Source organism: Teleopsis dalmanni, chromosome 2, assembly GCF_002237135.1.
Source record: "Teleopsis dalmanni isolate 2A chromosome 2, ASM223713v2, whole genome shotgun sequence".
NCBI lineage: Eukaryota > Metazoa > Arthropoda > Insecta > Diptera > Diopsidae > Teleopsis > Teleopsis dalmanni.
Window position 1 is genome coordinate 97,890,999 of NC_051847.1, and position 21,665 is coordinate 97,912,663.

At 28.9% G+C, this 21,665-nt stretch overlaps 2 protein-coding genes across 3 annotated transcripts; both read right to left on the reverse strand.

The window, feature by feature from the left end:
- Positions 1 to 1,529: 1,529 nt before the first annotated feature.
- Positions 1,530 to 14,988, reverse strand: LOC119679279. Of its 2 annotated transcripts, none has more exons than XM_038091542.1 (10): positions 14,591 to 14,988; positions 13,477 to 13,839; positions 5,157 to 5,402; positions 3,607 to 5,096; positions 3,301 to 3,548; positions 3,052 to 3,246; positions 2,890 to 2,988; positions 2,579 to 2,828; positions 2,424 to 2,512; positions 1,530 to 1,768 (listed from the first exon to the last, which is right to left on the reverse strand). In XM_038091542.1, exons 2-10 carry the CDS (start codon positions 13,640 to 13,642, stop codon positions 1,552 to 1,554), a joined length of 3,000 nt encoding a protein of 999 aa, XP_037947470.1. In that variant the 5' UTR covers positions 13,643 to 13,839; positions 14,591 to 14,988; the 3' UTR covers positions 1,530 to 1,551. The 2 variants fall into 2 exon arrangements, with proteins under 2 accessions (XP_037947470.1, XP_037947471.1); XM_038091543.1 differs by lacking the exon at positions 14,591 to 14,988 and adding an exon at positions 13,950 to 13,969.
- A 4,218-nt stretch (positions 14,989 to 19,206) lies between these two features.
- Positions 19,207 to 20,822, reverse strand: LOC119679706 (retinol dehydrogenase 13-like). Its single transcript, XM_038092201.1, has 7 exons — positions 20,639 to 20,822; positions 20,421 to 20,586; positions 20,212 to 20,309; positions 19,955 to 20,111; positions 19,721 to 19,889; positions 19,574 to 19,664; positions 19,207 to 19,520 (listed from the first exon to the last, which is right to left on the reverse strand). Exons 1-7 carry the CDS (start codon positions 20,725 to 20,727, stop codon positions 19,301 to 19,303), a joined length of 990 nt encoding a protein of 329 aa, XP_037948129.1. The 5' UTR covers positions 20,728 to 20,822; the 3' UTR covers positions 19,207 to 19,300.
- Between the last annotated feature and the right edge of the window lie 843 nt (positions 20,823 to 21,665).

A 21,665-nucleotide genomic window follows, 5' to 3' on the forward strand; every position in this document is an offset into this window, starting at 1 on the left:
ATCATTACTCTCCAAGCGCTTTCTACCAAATCAGTTACTGTATAAATAGTAGCTTATAAGCTATGAGTTAATATTTTAACAAAAGCACTTACCTTTTGAATCCACTCATTTTTTTAGCATGTAAATGATGAATAATTGTAACGTAACATGACAATCTACAACTAATACAAAAAGGAAAAAAAATACTAAAATTGTTTTCTTTTTATTATATACCTACATACATCAATAAATCTTAATTCTAATCAAAATATTTTCATGTCCGTATCAATAGAAAATTTGAATATTATGATTAGTATGTATTTGATTGTCCACAAATTTTATTTTTTTATGCCAAACACAAACTATTATATCTTATTATGCTGCTCAAATAAGGTATTTCCGTAATAAAATAGCTATGAATTTGTTTTCGTTCCTAACCCATCTTAGGAGAAGGTCCAGCTTAATTAAGCGCACACTTGTGTTCCTCTTAGAAATTTTAATCAAACTCACTGTTCGCTTATGAATCCTTCTATTGGCAATAATTTAGTTATTTATTAACCGATTTCAATGATTTTCGAAAGAGTTTATGGTAGAAAAGCATTGAACTTTTCCAACTTAAGACTCGATGCACGTCTTGTCACATTATTGGATTGATCTAAAACTTCATATTTAGAAATTTTCTTTATATTCAAACAATTTCAGGGAACCGTACACACTCCTTAGTTCAATACTTTCTACGATCATCTCAATCCATTTATTGACTTTTCAAAAACAATCAATAAACAGTAAGTACTAACCAAACTTTATAAAAAAAATTCTGAACCAATTTTAAGCATTTTCATTAATATATCTAGATAATATTTTGGTCTAATTTAAAATAAATAATGGTAATACTTTTAAAGTTTTTTGAGTTTTTATATTTTTTATATATTTTAAATACAAATGGCTTTTCGTAATATACTATAAATCTACACAAATTCTCATTAATGTATGAGACGTGCGATTTCTATATATATTTTAATTTATGACAATTAGTAACTTTCAATGTTTCACAATTAGATTATATTGAGACATTAAAATAACACAATTCAATCTTTAAAATTTATTTTATAAACATTATATATTCCTATATTTCAGTGTAATATAAAATTGTTATTATTTTCTTATGACATTTTGATTAGAACTTTATTAGGCGTTTTATAAAAACAAGGTTTAGCAGTTAAAATATTAAATACAATTTAAATATCACTTAAAAAAGAAAACATAATCAATTTGTAGTTATATCTTATTTATAAATTGCTAAAATAAAATAATTTTTGTTAATATTTCAAGTTATTTTTTTCAACAAAATTTTATAATAATCTATTAGTAAAAAATAAATTGTTTCAAAAATTGCTTGTTTTTCATTTATTTATTTTACAATTATTCAATATTTAGGCACAATTATTGCTTAGTTTAAAGAGTTCAATGGAACTATTAACCAAAAACCGACTCCAAAAAAAAATTTTTTTTTTTCATTTCATTATAATATCTTCGTTTGTTTACTAATATTTTAATTATTTGTTATAGTTTTTAGGATTCAATTTCATTTTTTGCAGAGTAAGTCAAAATTTTTTCTTTCGCTTTCTCTTGCTCATCTTGGAAGAAAATTTTTGTAATAACAATATCACCAGTACTAAGCGTTTGTGAAGTTGCTTCCACCATTTTAATTGATTTCCTTTCGCCACCAGTACGGAGTAAAGGTGATGAAGTACGCTCCAAATTGCAATTGCAATTGCAATTTTTCGAACTGAAATGAACAACAAAGTATTAGGAGTAATTAATCCATATTAGGTTAATAGAAAAAAGTTCCTACTTAAAGTTTTCAAACGATGAACTTAGTTATGTATTCCTCAATCAGTAATATATATAAAGGGGCAAATTTGAGGCTCAACACATCTTTAGGATATGTTTTTCACTATATATAATATGTTTTATTTTAATAACGGTTTTTATATGAACTTTAAATTCACTACTATAATCCCCAAGAACAGCTGGGTTTACGTCCCGGAGTTACTCGTTTGCAGGGACGACCAAGTGCCGCTTAACACCTCCCAAAGAAACTTTACAAGCAGGACCCGGTGGGTTACTACAACAACAATAACCACGATCCCCTATTTGAAATTATCTATGTTTAAGACCACCTCAAACTGCGTGCGGTTTGATCACTAAATCACATCAAGTTTTTAAAAGTTTTTTCTTTGCATTTTGTCTCCTATTCCCTTTAATTTTTACTATATAGACAATTATTTACATATTTTAAATTATAAGCTAAATATGTTTAAATATTTTAAACGTATAGATTTTTACTAACAAAATAATACAGTTTGAATAAAAAATAAATTCTGAAATCTAAGATTCAATACTTATACAGTTATAAGTATATAATTATATTCAGTACTTACTTCTTCGATTTTTCTCTTATTATTTGTAAATTTTCTGTTGTAGCAATATTTGAACCCAATTGATCTTGAACACTATTAGATGATATGATCTAATAATAAATAAATAAAAGAAAATTTAGTAAATAAAATAAAATAGACTATACTTTTAAATTTACTTGATCACTCGGTAACTGTGTTACAGCTGATAGTATCGCCTCAAGTTTATCAATTTTAGCAACTCGATCCATTGATTGATCAGATAATATTTCATCCATCATTTGCATTGACTCAGTCAAACTTGGTGGTTCCGAATTAAAGCGTGGTGAAAAAGTTCCACTTAACGAATTATCAGATGGCAAAGAATCAAGACTGGGAAAATTATCATTTTCGTTGGGTTCTTGTTCTTCTTCGGAATCACTTTGCTCTCTATACAGTTAAAACAAATCATAAATAATAAATGAATAAACTTATATTTTTAAGAATTTACCTATTCTGATTGCCAACTGATTCCATTTTCTCTAACTTTTTAGCAACTTTATAAAAGCCCTTTAGTCGTTCCTTTTCATCTTCTGTTAAGTCCATATATCTATAACACATTTATACGTTTGGATATGAATAATACATAAAAGGATGATCTGATATAACATACCTTAATAAACGTATTTCTCGATTGGAAAGCACAATACTCTTATTTGTTTGAGCTAGCTTCTGCTTGAGGTCAGATACTTCGGTACTTACTTTTCGTTGTTTTTTACGTATTCTTACTTCGTTTGGTTTTATTAACATAAGAATTTGTTCGGTGCACAATTCGGAAAATAAAATACGGTTTTCAGACTTAATTTGTCTAAAGAATATTTTTTATAATTTTAAAATTGCCTTCAGAGTAATTAATAAGTACCTCGCTAAGTTTCCGTATAATTGATCGTTTATTAATACTAGCACATCGCCGGCCGCATATAGCAACATTTCACGAGTCAACGGTCGTTTCGCCCAATATTTTTGATCTCGGCGATAAATTTGTTTTAATTGCTCCTTAATAGGATTGATTGGTGCATTATACTGTTCGCAAAGAGAATTTAGTGAAATGTATTTTGCTTTATAAACCTGCTTGCCATTCTCTTGATATTGTACGACGGCATGAGCAGCCTGAAAATAATTAGGAAAATATTAAAAATGTTTAATACAAATTTACAATTATAATTACTTGCGTATCAAAAACATTTCTCAACAATACTCCGAACTGTAAATACAAATTTACGGAATCATTCCGACAATCATGTATCACTTTAATCACATTCTCATGTTCAAGTAAATTTTTTAATCCGCCATCAGTTATCATCTCAGGACAAGCACGAACATCAAAGATAAAAGCTTCTCCGCGAGTAGTTCCTATTTCTATTAATGTAATCTCACCTTTAACACCCAGATTAATACCCTCACAATCTAGCGAAATTACAATGCTTTGATTGTTCTGCGCAAATTTTAGCATTGTCTCCGTTACGAAGAGTGATTGCTTAATATTGGCTATGACACTGGTGTTTTGAAGCACTTTAATTTTCCATGTATCGCCGACAAAGTAATAGTGGCTTGGGGAATGGTTTGCAGACGAGGATAATGAAGTATTGCTCAAATTCGCATTGGAATGCACAGGACTAGAGTGAGTAGAATTTTGTAAATTATATCCAATGTTAGCCGATTGATTGGCTAATTGTTTATCTTTTTCATAGTTTTCGGCTAATGTACGAATTACTAAACTATTGATTCGTTGTTTTAAAGTTTGATTAGCGCTACTTAGCCGTTCCGTTGGTGAAAAAGATGGAGAATTAGAGTTTTGAGAATTTATTTGAGAATTTTGGGGTGACTGCTGTTGTTGATTTTGATTACTATTATTTAAGAGACCATACGATGAGGCTAAAATTGGATTTGGGCAGTTTTGTTCACAAAGATTCTCCAGTTTTAACTCTGACATTGGAACATAGTTATCAAATCCAGAATTGGGTTCTGAACGTGACTGTAAAACATCACTATTCTCTGTTATGTTTGACACTGGAGCATTAATTTTAAAATTTGGAGAAAAAGTATTGTTATTAATATTATTAATAATGTTTCCATTATTTCGAGATATTTGTTGGGTATTATTGTTTTGACTGTTGTTGCTTACATTTCGGGATACTGATGATAGCAAACGCTGTTGCAATGCGCTTACTGGTGGCAGTTGCTGTTGCTGTTGTTGTTGTTGAGATTGCAATTGCGAATTGTTATTCATTGCATTATATTGTTCTCGTGATTTCGCTTGCGCCTGTTGTATGTGAGAATCACTGAGTTTTGGTTTTTGCAGTAAAGTGACTAGATTTGCTTGTATGTGAAAACAATCTGAAAATAATCTAAGAAACGTCGTTAAATCCCCAGGTGTTTTAAACATACGTAAGCATTGCTCATGTGGAAATTTTGTTGTAACCAATTGATATAAAGAATCTACTAATATAGGACCTTTTATTTCAATACATTGCGCTAAAAAGTCAAGTATCTGTTGAGTCGCTTTAGTATCAATAATAGTCTCCGGCAAATGTAAACGTTCACTTGGCGGTAAATCTTTCATATCTTCACAGCCCACTAAAACGACATGATCATCTACAACTTTAAAGGTGTCAGGGTGTTTGAGTAAAAAATCCGTAAATTCTTTTATATGTTGACCTACAATTAAAATTTACTTATTTAAAAAAAAAACAATCATTTTTTTCGACAAACGGTTACCCGATATATGACGCACTTGAGGTGATGCTTGTGAACGATGTCCTAAAAGACTTCTTACCGGCACTTCAACCCCAATACCATATAGTAGCATTTTTTTCTTAAAATATTCTTTAGCCTCTTTAATATAATCCCGTCGACCTCCAAGAGTACCATCATCCGTCAGACTGTTTTGGTACGAATTCACTTGAACATAATCACCATCAACCAAGAAAATTGATGGATACTGAGCTAAAAATTTTTTCAAACCTAAGAAGTCAAACAATATAGGTTAGTTATTTTGAATCATTGTTTGTATAAAAGTTTATATAGAATAAAAAATTCTCATTTAATATTGTTATTAAGTTATTTTGTTTAAAATAACATATATATAGTACAAAGTCGCTATATTAAGTAAACCCATCTGGCAACACTGCAATTTTAACAAGGTGAGAATAGTAATGATAGCAAGTCTTTAAAACTTCAGTTCTGATATGATCATCGGACCATGCGTATGTGCTGGTGCGATCATCGGACAAGTAGTCAACTTCAAAAAATTCAATGACAAAACAGCAACCGTCAGTCGTCCAGGTGCGTTACCGGTCTATGAAAACGAATTTTTGATGTAGATTGGCATAGCACCTTATTCAACTCGTGTCACAATCGATTTTTTGAAGTGATTGGTCAAAAAATGGACTTTTTTTCTGGGGCTACTTGAAGTAAAAGTTGTATTTCATCAAGCCAAGGACGCTAAACGAACTTAAGTTTAATGTGTGCAATAGCCGCCTTAGCTACCGAACCATAAGCATATACGATTGAAAATGTCAAAAAAAAACGGACTCATTATGCCATTTTAGCTAAAAGTAGCCACTTGCACGATATAATCTGTTCCTCGTATCATGAAAGTGATGTAATCTCGATAAACAAAGTTAAATGATTTTTTAAATTGAACAACAGTATTTTTTTTCATTTTTTTTTTTGTTAAGTGAATCTACTTCACCAAATACAAGTATAGCAAACACAGTATTTGCTATTTCTTTTGGTATGCAATGTACTACACACATGTACTTTCTAAATGTGATAAACTTAAAAGATGTTGTCTTGATACTAGTAATGAAATAAGTTGTATAAAAGATACAGGATAACCCAAACGCTTCCCAAAAATACCTTACTTTATTATTATAAACTAAGGCATATCCTAGTCTAAATTTTTAAATTTTTTCAGATTTGTATTTTTTTATGTAGTAAAAATGCTCCAATCTAATTGGACTGATTTTTTTAATTCTTTAGCAGTTGCTTTAGGTATTTGCAAGGACTCCTAGCTCAGGGTTTTTATTTATACCAGGTTATAACATATGGGTAGCCAAGCATTATCATGATGAAACAGAAAAGTTTTCCTCTTGCTCATTTCGGACACCTATTAATCAAATCTATAACTCTATCGCAGGAATTACCGGCAGTAGAGAATCGAAGATTATAGATTGCATGAGATAAACATGCATTTTGACACAACGCGAAGCCGGATAATCACAAGAACATTATCCACATGATCACCGGCTTTTTCAGTGAACAGTCGAAAGTGAACAAACTATTTTCCGATAGTTAAGTAGAGTTCAACACTCTAGTCTCTAACTACAGGACAAAATAAAATTACATAATTTGTTCTGGTAACTTTAGAGCATTACAACAGGTAATAGATATTTCCGAATGGAAATACTAATATTTGTATCAATAAGCGATTTTAAACCAACTTCTTTGTCTTATTAGTAATACTAACCCCAGAGAAAATTGACGTCTAAGTAATGACACCAAACACATAAGCATTAATAAGAATAATGATGTCGCATTTGTGGCATAATTGAAACTTATTTTGCTCTATTTAGCAGACGATAACCACTATATCGTACTAAGAAAAAAAAAAAAGAATTACCAATCATATCATTTTCTCTAAGGCTAAAATAGTATAAGAATATCTAACACATCTGACTTATATAATCTATAATGAGGTAATTTAAAACAACTTATATGTGTCATTTGATTGAAGTGGATTTAAATAAAAATAAATTTAAAAAATCTATTTTATTTATATCAGAAGAAAGATTATTGTAAACCACCTGGTTACGCGCTCTGCCAACTTCAATAAAAACTAGCAACGATCAAGGTGTATAGTTTTCAGTGTATAGTTTCTATTTACGAATAGCATTCGGTGAGCATCAAAATTCGACTATTTTTGAAGACATTAATAATTGACAATGAAATTACGGATTAATAGGTGCAAATTCTCAAATTCCCGGTAGAGTCGGAACTGACTTCCAGAAGAATCAAGCTGTATATTCAGAGAGATCAACAATATAATTTGTTGAAACTTGAACAAAACATCAATTTTTATCTGTACTGTTAACAATATTAGTTAAATCACTTCAGGAAAAGTAGACAAAATTGATCAACTGAAAGGAAGATACAAAATATTTCTATGTTGACTCGGTAAAAATTTAGAAAGTTTAAATGGATTGGAAAATTTTTATATATTCACAATATATTGTAAATCTTGCACTATTCGACTAAAATATTATAAATTTATATTTTACTTTCCATAAATGTAATAAAAAACAAAAACCTCTATTTAAAAAAAAACCCCCTTTTTGGCTCAAATTTAATATTACTAAAAATATCCTTACACAATTTATGAGCTAAAATATAAAACACCATAAAATGGAAAGATGCCTTCATAATATTGTAAAATATGGATTACGTGGAAGGCAAGAAAAAAATTGCGGCCAAATAAGTGTATAAAAAAGAACTTTACTACACATCTATCTAACGAATTAGGAAGGGTAGCAGAAGTTGCTCTTGCAAATATAGCCTAATTATTTATGTAGAAGCTTCCTTGAGATTAAGAATGTTAATAAAGTCAAGTGCACAACTACTTTTCAGCTTTACCTAATATATTCAGTGACGTATTGAATGGGAATCAAGGGGATAGATTCGTTTAACATTATAATCTAAACATAATAAGAACTACACAAATATTAAAAAATCCTATGCTTACGTTAAAAATCCAAAATTCAAATGACTTACGTTTTATCCAATTCTTATTCGGCCCGAATAATCGAATATATGTTTTTTAAGAGATAGAAATGGTCAGCTAATTAATTACAGCATAACTAAGTCATCCTTCAATAGATTGAAGGATTTCAATCTATTTTCTTTCGGGTTCAAACTTTAGATAAATTTGTTCAGACTTCTACATTCGATTATAGTTAATAAAGCTTAAAAACATCTACATCCAATGTAAACTTTGGAAAAAATAATTTTGAACAGATGGCCGCAACTCCGATTTTCCGGGTGCAAATCTGATTTTCCGAGCCCTTATTAAACAGATTTCAATACTATATATTACATTTCAATATTCTGATATACCATTGTTCTGGAAACATTCGGCTAAACATAAAGGGCGCCAACAATATTGCACGTCTTTTTGTAAGCTGAAACGCATGGTATTTTTCTGTTTTTGCAATCAATATAAAAAATTACAACCCGATATAGAAAGAACCTTACTATTTTAATATATTGTGTGATGGCGAAAGTTCTTCAGAATATTAAAATAAAATCTTACTAACAGATAAATTAAGCAAAAACATTGTATAATAATATGACATAAAACAAATTATCAAAAAAATTAATTTAACACTGCTTCTCTTAATTTTATTTTCCTAGGTGTAGCAATGGACGTCCAGGTATACGCTATTAAAATATATGCATATATTTTGTATTTTGTATAGGGTATATTACAGGCCCTATAATCAAATATATTATATTAAATTAAATTATTTGTTTAATTTATTCAGATCATGTATCATTTTACTGGCTTCTAGTCTATTTTGGTATCTAAATAAAATTAGAATATAATAGAATTGTAAATACACATATGTATACATATATATGTATAGGTATATATATGTATATGTCATTTTTATTAATTTGTCTTATACAATAATTTTCTTTAATTAATACTGCGCCAAAACCAAACTTAGTGAAGATGTTCGATAACATAGTTTTTTATATAAGCTACCACCACCCATGTGCCCTAAATTTATTGCAATTGGGTTTGTTATGTAATTTATTGATTTACGTGCCTACAAACATGGATGGTACGAATTATAAAGTTTAACCAAAACAAAAATATTTACTGCACATAAAAACTAAGTTAACTACGGCACGCAATTTTGTACGTGAGCCCTTCTTTTTATTTTCAAAATAACTAACGTTCATATGCATTGGGACTGTATATATATTTACATAATGATGTGCTTTGAGACTATGTAAGACTAAATATTTATAAAAAAAATCTTAATATTTTCTGCACAAAATTGGGTTTTGCATGTAAAATGTGAATATACATATGTACAACATACATATGTACTTAACTATATAAAAGTATTAATACTTGTGTTACATCTAAAATATTTAAAATTATTCACAAAGCTTTAATAATAAATATTGTAAAAGAAATTAGAAGTAGTTGAGATTAGGGATTCAGAGAATCCGGTTACATGCTGAAAAATTCTGTATCTTGACCTCGTGCCCTGCCAAATTTTAAGCTTAGAGTCAGTGTTCATTAACCAACTGACCCAAAGTGTTTTGTTAATTTGGAATGAACTTATTAACAAATTCATTTGCTGTATTGTATTAGAATAAGGTTATAAAGCAGCTAATTATTTATGAACTAATTATTTATATTTTTTTATTTTTAATTGTTAAAATTCCATACTATATCTTTGTATATTTCTCTCGTACACAGTCTTTTACTTATTAAAAACATTTTAATATTTCTTTTTTATTATCAATTAATAAGAAACTATTATAATAATAATTTTCTTTTTTTTAATTTATGAATAAAAAAATTTAATACAATTGATTATGTTATCATTTGGAACTAAAAAAATTTTATCTGCTTTTATTCATTGGCCAGGGCTAATGGGATTACTAAGTTGTTTTCATTTGCACTATCGTTTTCCATTTTGAGTTCATTTCAATGCACAATTATATTGTTTTCATAAACAATATAAAAACACAAAGTTGACTTTTAAACCCATTCAGTTGATTCGGTGAGGTTGAACACAATTATTAAACAAATTTAATGTGTGAATCCAGACATAGCTTAGTTAATTCTACATATATTTGAGTAAAAGCAATATATTATTGAAAGCCTTTCCTTATTATGAAACCTAAAAAATTGTCATACTTAACTGTGATTAAAAAAAGAAAGGCAAGTATCTACCTCTACTTACTCTCTTGTCAACTTAAGATAATAAAGTAATATTAATAAAAATTGTAGCGGAATATATTAAAAAACATATCACATAATATGTTTATATATATTGGTTCCCGTGGATCCCTTGAGGAGCAAAGGGCCATACAAAATATATTTTACAAGTATATAATAATCAAATAATAAGATTTAATACTACAACTCTGAATTGTAATTCTTATTTACCTTTAGTTTTGCGATTAATATACATTGTAAAACTCAAGGTATATTTATTTTTGCAATACATAATTTGAGTAAGAGATTTAAGCCATTTGTTTATAAGACCTATAGGAATTAACGTTGTATCTGTACTATTTCCTACTCAACTCGTTCAAACATACTATATTACCTATAGTAATATTATTAATGTTTGTAACTATTTGAAAAAAAAATATTTTGTAAAGGCCATGTTATGTAGAGTGTCATGCGCTCGTCAAAATTGTCTATTTTGGACTTTGACGAAAATGCATGTTATGCAGAGTATCACAGAAATTGTAACAATTTGCTTTTAAAAGATACAAAAGTTGACATTTATTACTGAATAACACTGCTTTGGCTAAGTGCCGAGGCACAGATATACTCGGTTCTCATGACCAAATTATAACCGTGATTTTGTTTTTCTCTCACTCTCAATTTTATAATTTGCATTGAAAACAACAAGTATGCTCATGACTAGCTTATGACACTCTACATACCACGGGCCATAGTTGTAGTAAGTTCTTGACGTTGAAAGTTACCAAGTAACCAAGGTTAGTTCCATCATGAGATCTGATAATCAAAAAATATGAATTGCTTAAAAAATTTCAATTTGTATTCAAGATTAACAACATACGATATTCGCATGGAAATCAAAAAGCTGTTACAAAAACAGAGAAAAGCATATTAATAGATTTAGTTCTATTTCCCAATATATTCCCATTGCAATTCGGTACTCTTTATTCTATATTTCTCTTTCGTTTTAATTTGAAAATGATTCATTAAATTCCTTTAAATACGTCTTTATGTCTTCGATTGGTTGCTTTCTGGTGGTAAATTTCAATCCACTTATTTACTTGACCTCATTACTGAAAGTATAAAAGCTATCCTCAATGTTACATCAAAAAAATGGCTAAAAAAATATTAAAGTTTTTTTCTAATCTAACTAATAATTTTTTTGCTATTATTCGAATTTTTCAATTATTATAAACATTAACTTTTTCTTTACTGTACTTTTGCTTTTTCGATCTATAGGATGTCGATCTATCTTTTCATCAGCAAGCTAAATTTGCAATTTAAGACTTATTCGAAACTTCACCGATCTATTAAAAGTTTAAATCGAATCGAATCTATAATGGATAAAATCAGTTGAATATATTTTGAAACGATAACGCAAATTTATGGCTGGATACGACCATATTTAAAAATATGTTTTTGCATTGAATTTTACATGAAAACTCCTAAATATAGATGAAAATATATTGGGAATAGCCAAAGCTAACGATTTATTTTCTTTTATACTAGATTAGCACTATAAAAATTAACTCGTTTGATAATAAATGTCATTTTTAAATAAAATGGATACAACAATGAGCTAGAGGTTCAGTAATTATATGTACAAACAATATTCTTGAGAGAATAATCAATTTTTCTTGATAGAAGTAATTTTAATCCATAAACCTCTGAATGCCTGTCAATGCGCCCCTCAAAAAAGCAAATCAACTGAGACAACACTCAATAGTAAATTTGTTTAAACGCATACTAGTTTACAGAGAAATCAATATATAAAGGGTTTCCTAGACAAAGAGAATGTATTCCACAACACTATCTATGATACAATAAACGGTGCACTCTCAGGATACAATGTGCCATTAATGGATAACATTATTGTTATCCATCTAGCCTGCAAAGAACAACATATAGCAAAAACAGTCAGAGATTGTCCTTCAGGTAGTATGCTATCACCAATATTATAGTCATTGGTCATAAATAATCTAATCCAATCCCTCACGGATCTGGAATATGAAGTTTTTACCTGAGAGATTACTTAGCAATAGCTGTTAAAGAAAAATGGGGACATATTCTATCTCACCTGCTGTAGACCTCATTAACAGTGGTTCAAAACTGATCTGCTACTATTATACTAGACAGAGAGAGTTGAGAAGATAACACTGAACAGAAATCGGGATCGGCAATCTGCAACTCCGAAAACTTTATATCAGTCAGGCTGACTATCACACACAGACTATAAAAATCTATGGTAGACATCGACTAAAAGAAAATTTAAGACACAAAATAATTTTTATGTCAAACTGTCAGGCTTTATGCCCTATGTTATTAAATTTTTATGCTCTATGTTGATAAAATATATACTGGTTTAGAAGACAGTAAATGTCTTACAAACCTGGCAACTACGAATCAATATTATACTGGAGATTATACTGGATATAATAATTTTGAAGGAAAATTTGATGGCAAAAAAGTGGATAAATTAGCCAATTCATGGAGCAAACAAGAATCACTTCATAAGTCTGATCAAATTGGACTTCACTAATTGAGTTAACCATAAGTGGTTTAACTATACAAAACTCTTCCAGAACTACTCACAGAAAAGTGCAAATATATCTTAAATTGGAACAGATCAGACTAAAGTGATAACCGCAGATTAAAGTGATAACCGCAGTGATGCTTTCTAAATAAGCATGCGGTGTGGTTAGGACTTTCACCAACCAACGAATGTACACTATGTATACAAAAATCTTTACATATTCTTGGAGTATGGCATGTTTTTATAGAATATAAGGGAAGTTTTTAAAAAGAATTGATCCACGAATCAGAGTGGCCAAACATCGATTTTGAAAAGATTAAGACTTTTAAGATTAAGACTGTATACAACTGAAGTGAAAGAAATCATTCGATAATTTAGGATAGAGTAGGATGCAATAGTTCATTAATGGATGCAGTGTCACAAATAGCTAAACTTCGGCCCACCAAAATACAATACAATACAATTTCCAAATAGATTAGTCTGTTAATAATCTGAATAATAATAGTTACCAGATTGGCTTCCTCCAGCAATTTGACGCATTTCCTTAGTAAATTCTTTGTTTCCAAATTGGCACGATAGATCATGTACAGTGCGTGGCTCACCTTTGTCCAGCAAACGCTCTAAGAAAAACAACAACGTCATGTTACGTGCCATTTCATACTCCATAGATTCCATTTTCAGTAAGGCAAAAATCACAACCTGTGTGTAAATAGTTTTTTGCTAAGCGTAAAAAATTTTTTATTCTTCTCTTATTTTTCTAATTTTCCAGTTAAGAATATTTTTATCACGATTGCATATGAATGTTATCCGTTTATCTATAAGTTACTGTTTCACTGTTACGTAGTAGTGTTGTTGCATTCAGTTGCTTTTATCTGTAAATAAGAAATTTGATATCACATTTTAATTTTTGCCACCTTTGCAAACTGCAAATATGAATGAAATTAATTATGTAACCAATTTATTTAATTTAATTGAACATTACAATCCTTTTGGGAAGAGGAAAAATAAACTCCATATTTTGCTATCCAAAGAGGCGATATCTCACATATACTTTCAAACAATAACGGCCTCATTACCGATTCGCAATTTGCGAATCGAAATCGGTAAAAGCAACAAACAGCAACAAACATCAGCTGCTATAGCGGCGAAACCATCTTCGTTAAGTCCATAGATCGCACTTGAAAATAAAGCTCATAATAGACAATTGAAGGCAACAAATAAATAAATTGAGCAAAAATGTTAGAACGTTTAACATAGTTCATAACGAGAGAATAAAGAGATAAACTTTGTTTACGTAGAAAGATTTATTAAATTTTATATCAAATTTCATTAAATTAAATTGAAGTTAGAAATAGTTTTATGCATATAGAATTCATTTATGAATTTATTTTATAACAGTTGGTATTTTTTATTTACACACAGACGGGATCAAAATGGTTTACTACATGCCAACACATAACACTTGCATGAGTAATTTATCATTCTACAAATATTTCGTACTGAAAGTTAGTTCTACTCAGCCTAAGGTTAAAAAAAGTGTAAATTTTGTAGCAAATTTTTATAGGGCAAAAATTTAAATGTCATTAAATTTATTATATAGACTCATTCATATATCGTATTTACCTTTTAGTTTATTAGTTTATTAAATTATTAAAGTGTTGATTAAAAATATATATTATAAGTGCACTTATTTTATTATAGTTTGCTTTAACAGTTATAAAAAATCCGCAACGTTTATATCAATACTGTATTCTGTTTTATTTAATTTATGTAAATTTTGATATGTATGGAAACGTAATATTAGATACATGAACGTGAATAAATGCAAACCAATACGTCGTAATTATTCTGTCTTTTTTATTAATACCGGATTTTAAACCATATTTAAATAGTTTTGAATATTTATTATATATATATCACAAGAATTAAAAATCATTAAACAATTACTTCACATTTGCCCGCATTCTTAAAAAATTTATATATAACAAGTGAAATCTTACACGACTGACGGACAATTTAGTAAAGCAGTGCAACAAAAAAATAATCACAGCGAATTAAATTTCCCATATTCTGGGCATAGCTCGAGGAAATTTTCTTAAGTTTGCTGTACAACACTGGATACATTTGTTCGACAAACAAACCTGTCACTCATGTGTTTGAGGTTTCTGAAGTGATTTTATAATGATATAGTAAAACATGCGTAATTTTACGATATTTATTAATTTACACATACCATTATTACTTTTTAACATTGAACATTAACATTTTATAAAAGTTTGGTACAGAAATGTTTAAGGGTTATAGAATATTTAATGGTATTATCTAGCACTTTTACTTGGTTTGATACTTTTAGCTAACAGTTCTGTAAATTTTTTGAATTATTTTTTTTATTTATTGTTCTTCCTTGGTATTTGTTTTGTTATGTATATATAACTCTATTTATTAATGACCAAATTAATGGTCATTAAATAATATACAATGGTCATGTATAGATACCATACATATGTATACTTGCTTTTCCTGATATGATTTTCATTAAGGAGGGTAATTCATATGCAGTTGTATATTTTCAATGGACAACTTAATTAAATTAATAAACGAAATATTTAATATCTGGAAATATCATTTAGATTTATTTTAAAAATATATATATTCTTATTACCCTGGGAAAGTTTTTTCCTGCCTTTTTTCTCAACTTTTGAATTATACGCTATCACTCACATTGATTGCATTTTATTAGTATTGTGACTTTTAATTTCTATTTAAAGAAAGATTACCGTCATTTCTCAATTTTTTTGAAATATCTAATTTCTGTTCGATTTGATTATTTAAATGCGTAACCAACTACAACGAGAAAGATGTAAAAATAATTCGAGTGCGAAATAGAGCAATTAGCCGGGGACCAAACACCATTCCGATAAATGATAATGCAAATTGCTATATAAATTTCATCATTCTCAATATGCAATATATTTTTTGTTGCTAAAGTACAAAATTTAAGAACGTATTTCTCTTTTATTGAACCAAAAAATAGCGACGTTTCACATGATCCTGAAACGATTCAAATTAATGGCACTGTGTAGTATTATTTGAATGCTTTTTATTGCACCCTGCTGCATTTTATATCCATTTATTATCTGGAATTACACCTTCGCGGTCAACTTATTTAATAATCGCCATAATTATTAGGCATATCAGAGTTACAATACAATTAGTTGAAAAACTAATAAACTAAGTTTTAAGTAGACCAAGTTAGATTTCTCTAGAACTTAGAATGATTTTATTCTTTTTAGAGCAATCATGCTAAAGAGAGTTTTAGATCTACAACAATCCGACACGTTACGTGAACCCCGATGGGATCATTTTTTCAAAAATGAAACATGGATCTTCCAAACTGTGACTGTTTTGCAGTCAGAGATTACGGAGATCATCTTGTTCTAACAACAAAGACAAATACAATTTTCACAACGCTTACTTCAACTTGAGGGTGCGAGTTATCTGAAAATAGTCATTCTAAGACACACTAACGTAATGTGAGTTAGAGATCACATTCCGAATAGAACCTGAAACTTAGTAAGTTCCATACCACAATTGTATCGCACTGTCAGGCAATTAAGACAATCAATATAGCTCACGAAAAAATAATACCTATTTTCCATACCTTATTTAACTATGTCAAAAAATACATAAAGGATAGACCCCTGAAATTATTTACGAACACTGACAGCCTTTTACCAACACCGCGTTATCGAATCTTAGAATGGTTACATTCTCCTCGGGGAGGTATACAGATCTGAGATCAGTTATTGCTTAGTCTAATGAAGTGATAAATAATAATCCAGTCAAGGCGTAGAGAGAGGTTATGAAGAAACCTCACAGTTATAGAGAGTACAAATGCTCAAGTGCACTGACTCAACTAGTCTCAACATAATAATGTGTTTGTTCAATGCCAAAAAAAAAATTAAAACCAAATGGCATTCTCAAAATGAGTGGCAAGGCTTCATCTATCTGTCTAGGTGATCACAATTAAAACGAAGCATTATTCCAATTATACAAAATCATAATTTTCTATTTTTTATATACTTTACACACCGCTATAAAATTGTGCATGTGGCATGTTACCTTTTTGAAGGATCAAATTCTTTAAGAGGCCTATTAACATTCATTTCCATCGTTACTACTAGATAATTGGTTAAAAATTATTATATTCGTCTACTTTTGTGGCAAAAGTTTTCAAAAACTTCACTATAAAGTCTTGTATCAATACGAATTTTTTTAGTAGACTTTCTTATATTGAATACTTGCCTACTTGAATACTTGAATAGCTTCTCCTATCCCGTTGAGTTTCAGCCTTAATGATTGTATATTTCTAAAAATACTTGCTTCGCGATTTAATTCCGTCAATAATTTTTAAACAAAAATTATTAAATTAATAATTTAAAAAGTTAAATATTTCGACAACAAGAAATTAAAACTATGAACGTAATAGTGAATAAAAATAGCGATTGAAGATCTTGACTTAATTTATATCTGGTGATATCTGTAATATTCAAAAAACGCTGCTTAAATTGTCCTTCGTCGCTAACCAGTCTTATCACAGTAGACAGTTTAGATTGTAAGGATATGCCTAATGTCTCGTTCAATAAAATAGTAACACACTCAGAATCTGTCAATAATATTTTATAGAAATATTTCAAAAATAGTTGATTGAATGCTGGATTAATAATAAGTTGATTTATTTAACTGCCTTAAAAATTGACGATTCTTAAAAACTACTTTAGTGTAATAATTAAATGCTTGGTTTTTGATGATCTAACACCAAGTAATTCTTTGTTCACCAAATGTTTTGAAAGATAAAGTTTTATCTCTTATGTGTATTAGAGTTTTCTCATGTCGAACAATACCAGCACTAAAGTGACTTAAGTTACCAAAACTACGAAGAAACTGGACAGTTCTGTTAATCTCTCAAGCATATAGCTAACATGACCAACAAAACAATTTCTTGATTTTCTTACATCCCTTGACCCACTGATTTTTATTATATGCAGTCGTAGGAAAACACCGTTTTATCACTAATTTCGATATTTTTACTTCAGTCTGCAACTTCTTCATATCTGGAGTTGGTCTATTTAATTTATTAATCAACATTTTCTTTTAAGCAGATCTCATAAAATATGATGTTTTGACTATATCTTTAATTATACAATTATCCGATTTTAAATATTACTTTTCAAAGCTGCTGCAAGCGTAAAAAAAGAATTCTTATTCAGTCATTTTCTCCTTCCTTTTATTTTTTCTATACATATTTCGTAAGAGGTCTACTTTTTCATAAAGCACCTTAAATAGAAGAAATGAATACCATATTCAGTGAACACTCTGAATCATTCGACGCCTCGCACCAGCTTACAATAATCATGAACTGACCCTATCAGTGCTAAAATTTTATTTCGTGGAAACGTCATGTCTTGCTTAAACATTACTTATCTCCCTCGTCGAGTAATATTCTCCGACTTCCAAATATTCCTCTACATTCCAAAAATTTATAACAGAAAAATTCTTCAGTACAGAAAATTGAACAAAAAACTGAATTGATAAAATTGAGACCTCACCCTATTCAGCCTTCTTAATGCCTGTTTCAATATATGATAAATTGTAATCTATATCCGAACAAAGAGGTTAAATTTACCTAATTTCATACCCATTGTCTTTCAAATATGTTATTAAAGTCTGTAAAATCGTTAAAAGTTTATAATCGACACCCAACATTATAATTTTGATTCAGTGAAAACACGCTAATTCGAAGTGGTCAGAAGTTTAAATTTAAAAAAAATAATTAAGACGCCTGCAAAATAGTGAAAGTTTGTGATAGAAAAAATTAATAGATCTTCTTCACGAGTATAATGTTATCTGCTTTAAGGCATTTATATGTTAGTTATTTTTTAATAATAATTGTTATTTAAAAAGTGTTTAGTATTACTTTCATAAACAATTTTAGTTATTTGAGTAATATTAAATTTGAAAAATGTTTATAACTAATTTAAGTATAACTAAAAAAAACTGAATGAAACCACATATGATTAATGGTCCTTTACAAGCTTACCTCATTCTAGCTAATATATATCGAGGTTTTATAAAGTTGAAATATATGTTTTTTTACGTGTTTATAATTGCAATTATAATTTACTAAATTAAGTAAATGCTGACGATGTGTATAGTTTTTATATCAGTTGTTTATTAAAATAAAATTTTAAAAAATATCTTCTCAATATAGATTTTTAAAATTTTTTTTATTTTATATTTTGAGTTGGAATATATGCTGCTTAACAACCTATATCAATTATGACTTAATTTCGTCCATTTTTCGCTTACTGACCACAGCCACTTCCCTACAGCTTCATCTTCTGCAGCTGGTGCAACATTTTTTAAATTGCAATCACTAAAATATTTGCCTGTTACTTTTTCCAATTCAGGATCTAATGCAGCATAAAGAGTTGTTTGAGCACCGTTTCTGGCATTTTTTATAAAAGGCCAAAACAGAGGCTTCACGATTAACCTAAAATATTAAAATAAATGATAACTACTAAAAGAAACAAGTACTTAATATACCTTGCAAAAAAATTATTGAAAAATCCCATATGTCTAAAAAGTTCTGTGTCTACTACACCTGGATGCAAAGCATTTACTGTAACTCCAGTTCCTTTGTGTATACGAAATATTTTTAATTAATGTAAAATATTAAGGTGTTTGACTTGCCTTCTAATTTCTTTGAAAGTTCTCTTGTAAACAAAATATTTGCCAATTTACTCTGACTATAAGCTTTTCCTTCGTCATATGATTTTTCACTATTCAAATCGCCAACGCATATTTCTCCTCTTACGTGCGCCAGGCTTGATACAACAACAATTCTGCTTGGTGCAGAGTTCTAGAAAATAATTAATTAAATTTAATTAATCACATAAATATAATTTATACCAATATTATGTTCACCTTTAAAAGATCCAACAACAAATTTGTTAAATAGAAATGACCTAAGTGATTGACGCCTAATTGCATTTCGAATCCATCTTTAGTTAAGGAACGTGGACAGCGCATAACGCCTGCGTTGTTAATAAGCACATCCAATTTGTCTTGTTCTTTTTTAAACCTATTTATACATAAATAACATTTATAGGTTGTATCGAAAAGTATACTTCATATGATTTCATATAATATTGCAGTAAATTGTTAATTAATATTGTGCTTACTTGTCGACAAAATTTTTTATTGATCCAAGTGAGGATAAGTCACATTCACGACAAAATATATTTTTATTGTACGTTTCTAAAACAATTTCATCACGTGCCTTAAATATAAACAACAAAAATTAGCCCACAAATTTTGTATTCAGCAGTTTGTATTTAATTTTTATATTTATATAAATAATGCTATAAACTTCCATATTTTGGATATTTACCTCTTCGCATTTCTTCATATCACGACATGCCATGTATACAGTTGCACCTCTATGGGCCAGATCTCGAACTGTTTCTTTTCCAATGCCAGTATTAGCTCCGGTTACTATAAACACTTTGCCATCCGCAGAAGTTTTCTTTGTATATTTTCCTCCTTGCAAATGTTCTCTAAAATTATTGCTTATTATATTATTTGTTCAATGCACATATTTGCAATTACTTTACGAAACAAGCCACACCAATCGTGGTACCTGCAACACTTAACCAAAACACAGGAGGACTTTTTAATAATGATAATATCTTCCTCATTTTCAATAATTTCCAATTTTAATTTTCAAAAATGATATAGATTTTTTCGAAAATTGCATAAAAGCTTTAGTATCTAATCTAAATATACAACGATATATCGGCAGTTTGACATTAGACATATGTTGATGGTAAAAAATATTTTGACACAGGGTCCATCCCCATTATTTAAATTCTAAACTCTTGTGGGAAATTTATTTTTAAGAGTTGCATTACATATTTCTGGCCTTGAATGAGGTGATTTGTTGAGCTCATTTGTATAATAAATCATACTCATTAGTGGTTATAATGAGTAAAACCGCTTAAACGAGACGGTGTGAATGCGCTATAACATTCAAAATTAATTTTGCTTACAAAAATTTTTGAAATTTCATATTATTATTAAGTTTTTATTTGTATAATTTTATTTAATTATACCTAAGAATAAAATATAAACAAAAAATTCTTTGAATATTTTGCTCATAATTAACTAATTTATTGTGACAATTCTGATGAGGCTGGGGATACTCCAGCAAATCACCAACGACAAAGAGTCGTAAATATATAGTTTACTAACCAATTTGCTTAAGTAAATAAATTAAATTACTCGTAAAAGTGTTTATTATATAAAAAGCTTTTTAAATATCTTTTTAAAAAAAAATAATTTGCATTTCTTTACCTTTTAATTTATGAATGTTATCAAAATGTATATATACATCTTGATAATATTATAAAATAAATGTAAACGTACGTACATATATAACTGCCAGCTTTTTTAAAAAGAAGATCTACCTAAATTACTCATACTGAATTAATTTTTTTTTAGTTTGTAGATTATGTAAAGCCCACGAGTTCTTAAATTTATAATAACATTTCACGAAACAATGGAATAATATATGCAAATATATTTGCATTGACAAACGGAATTTTTTAAAACTACTGAATTTTTGCCTTAAAAACAA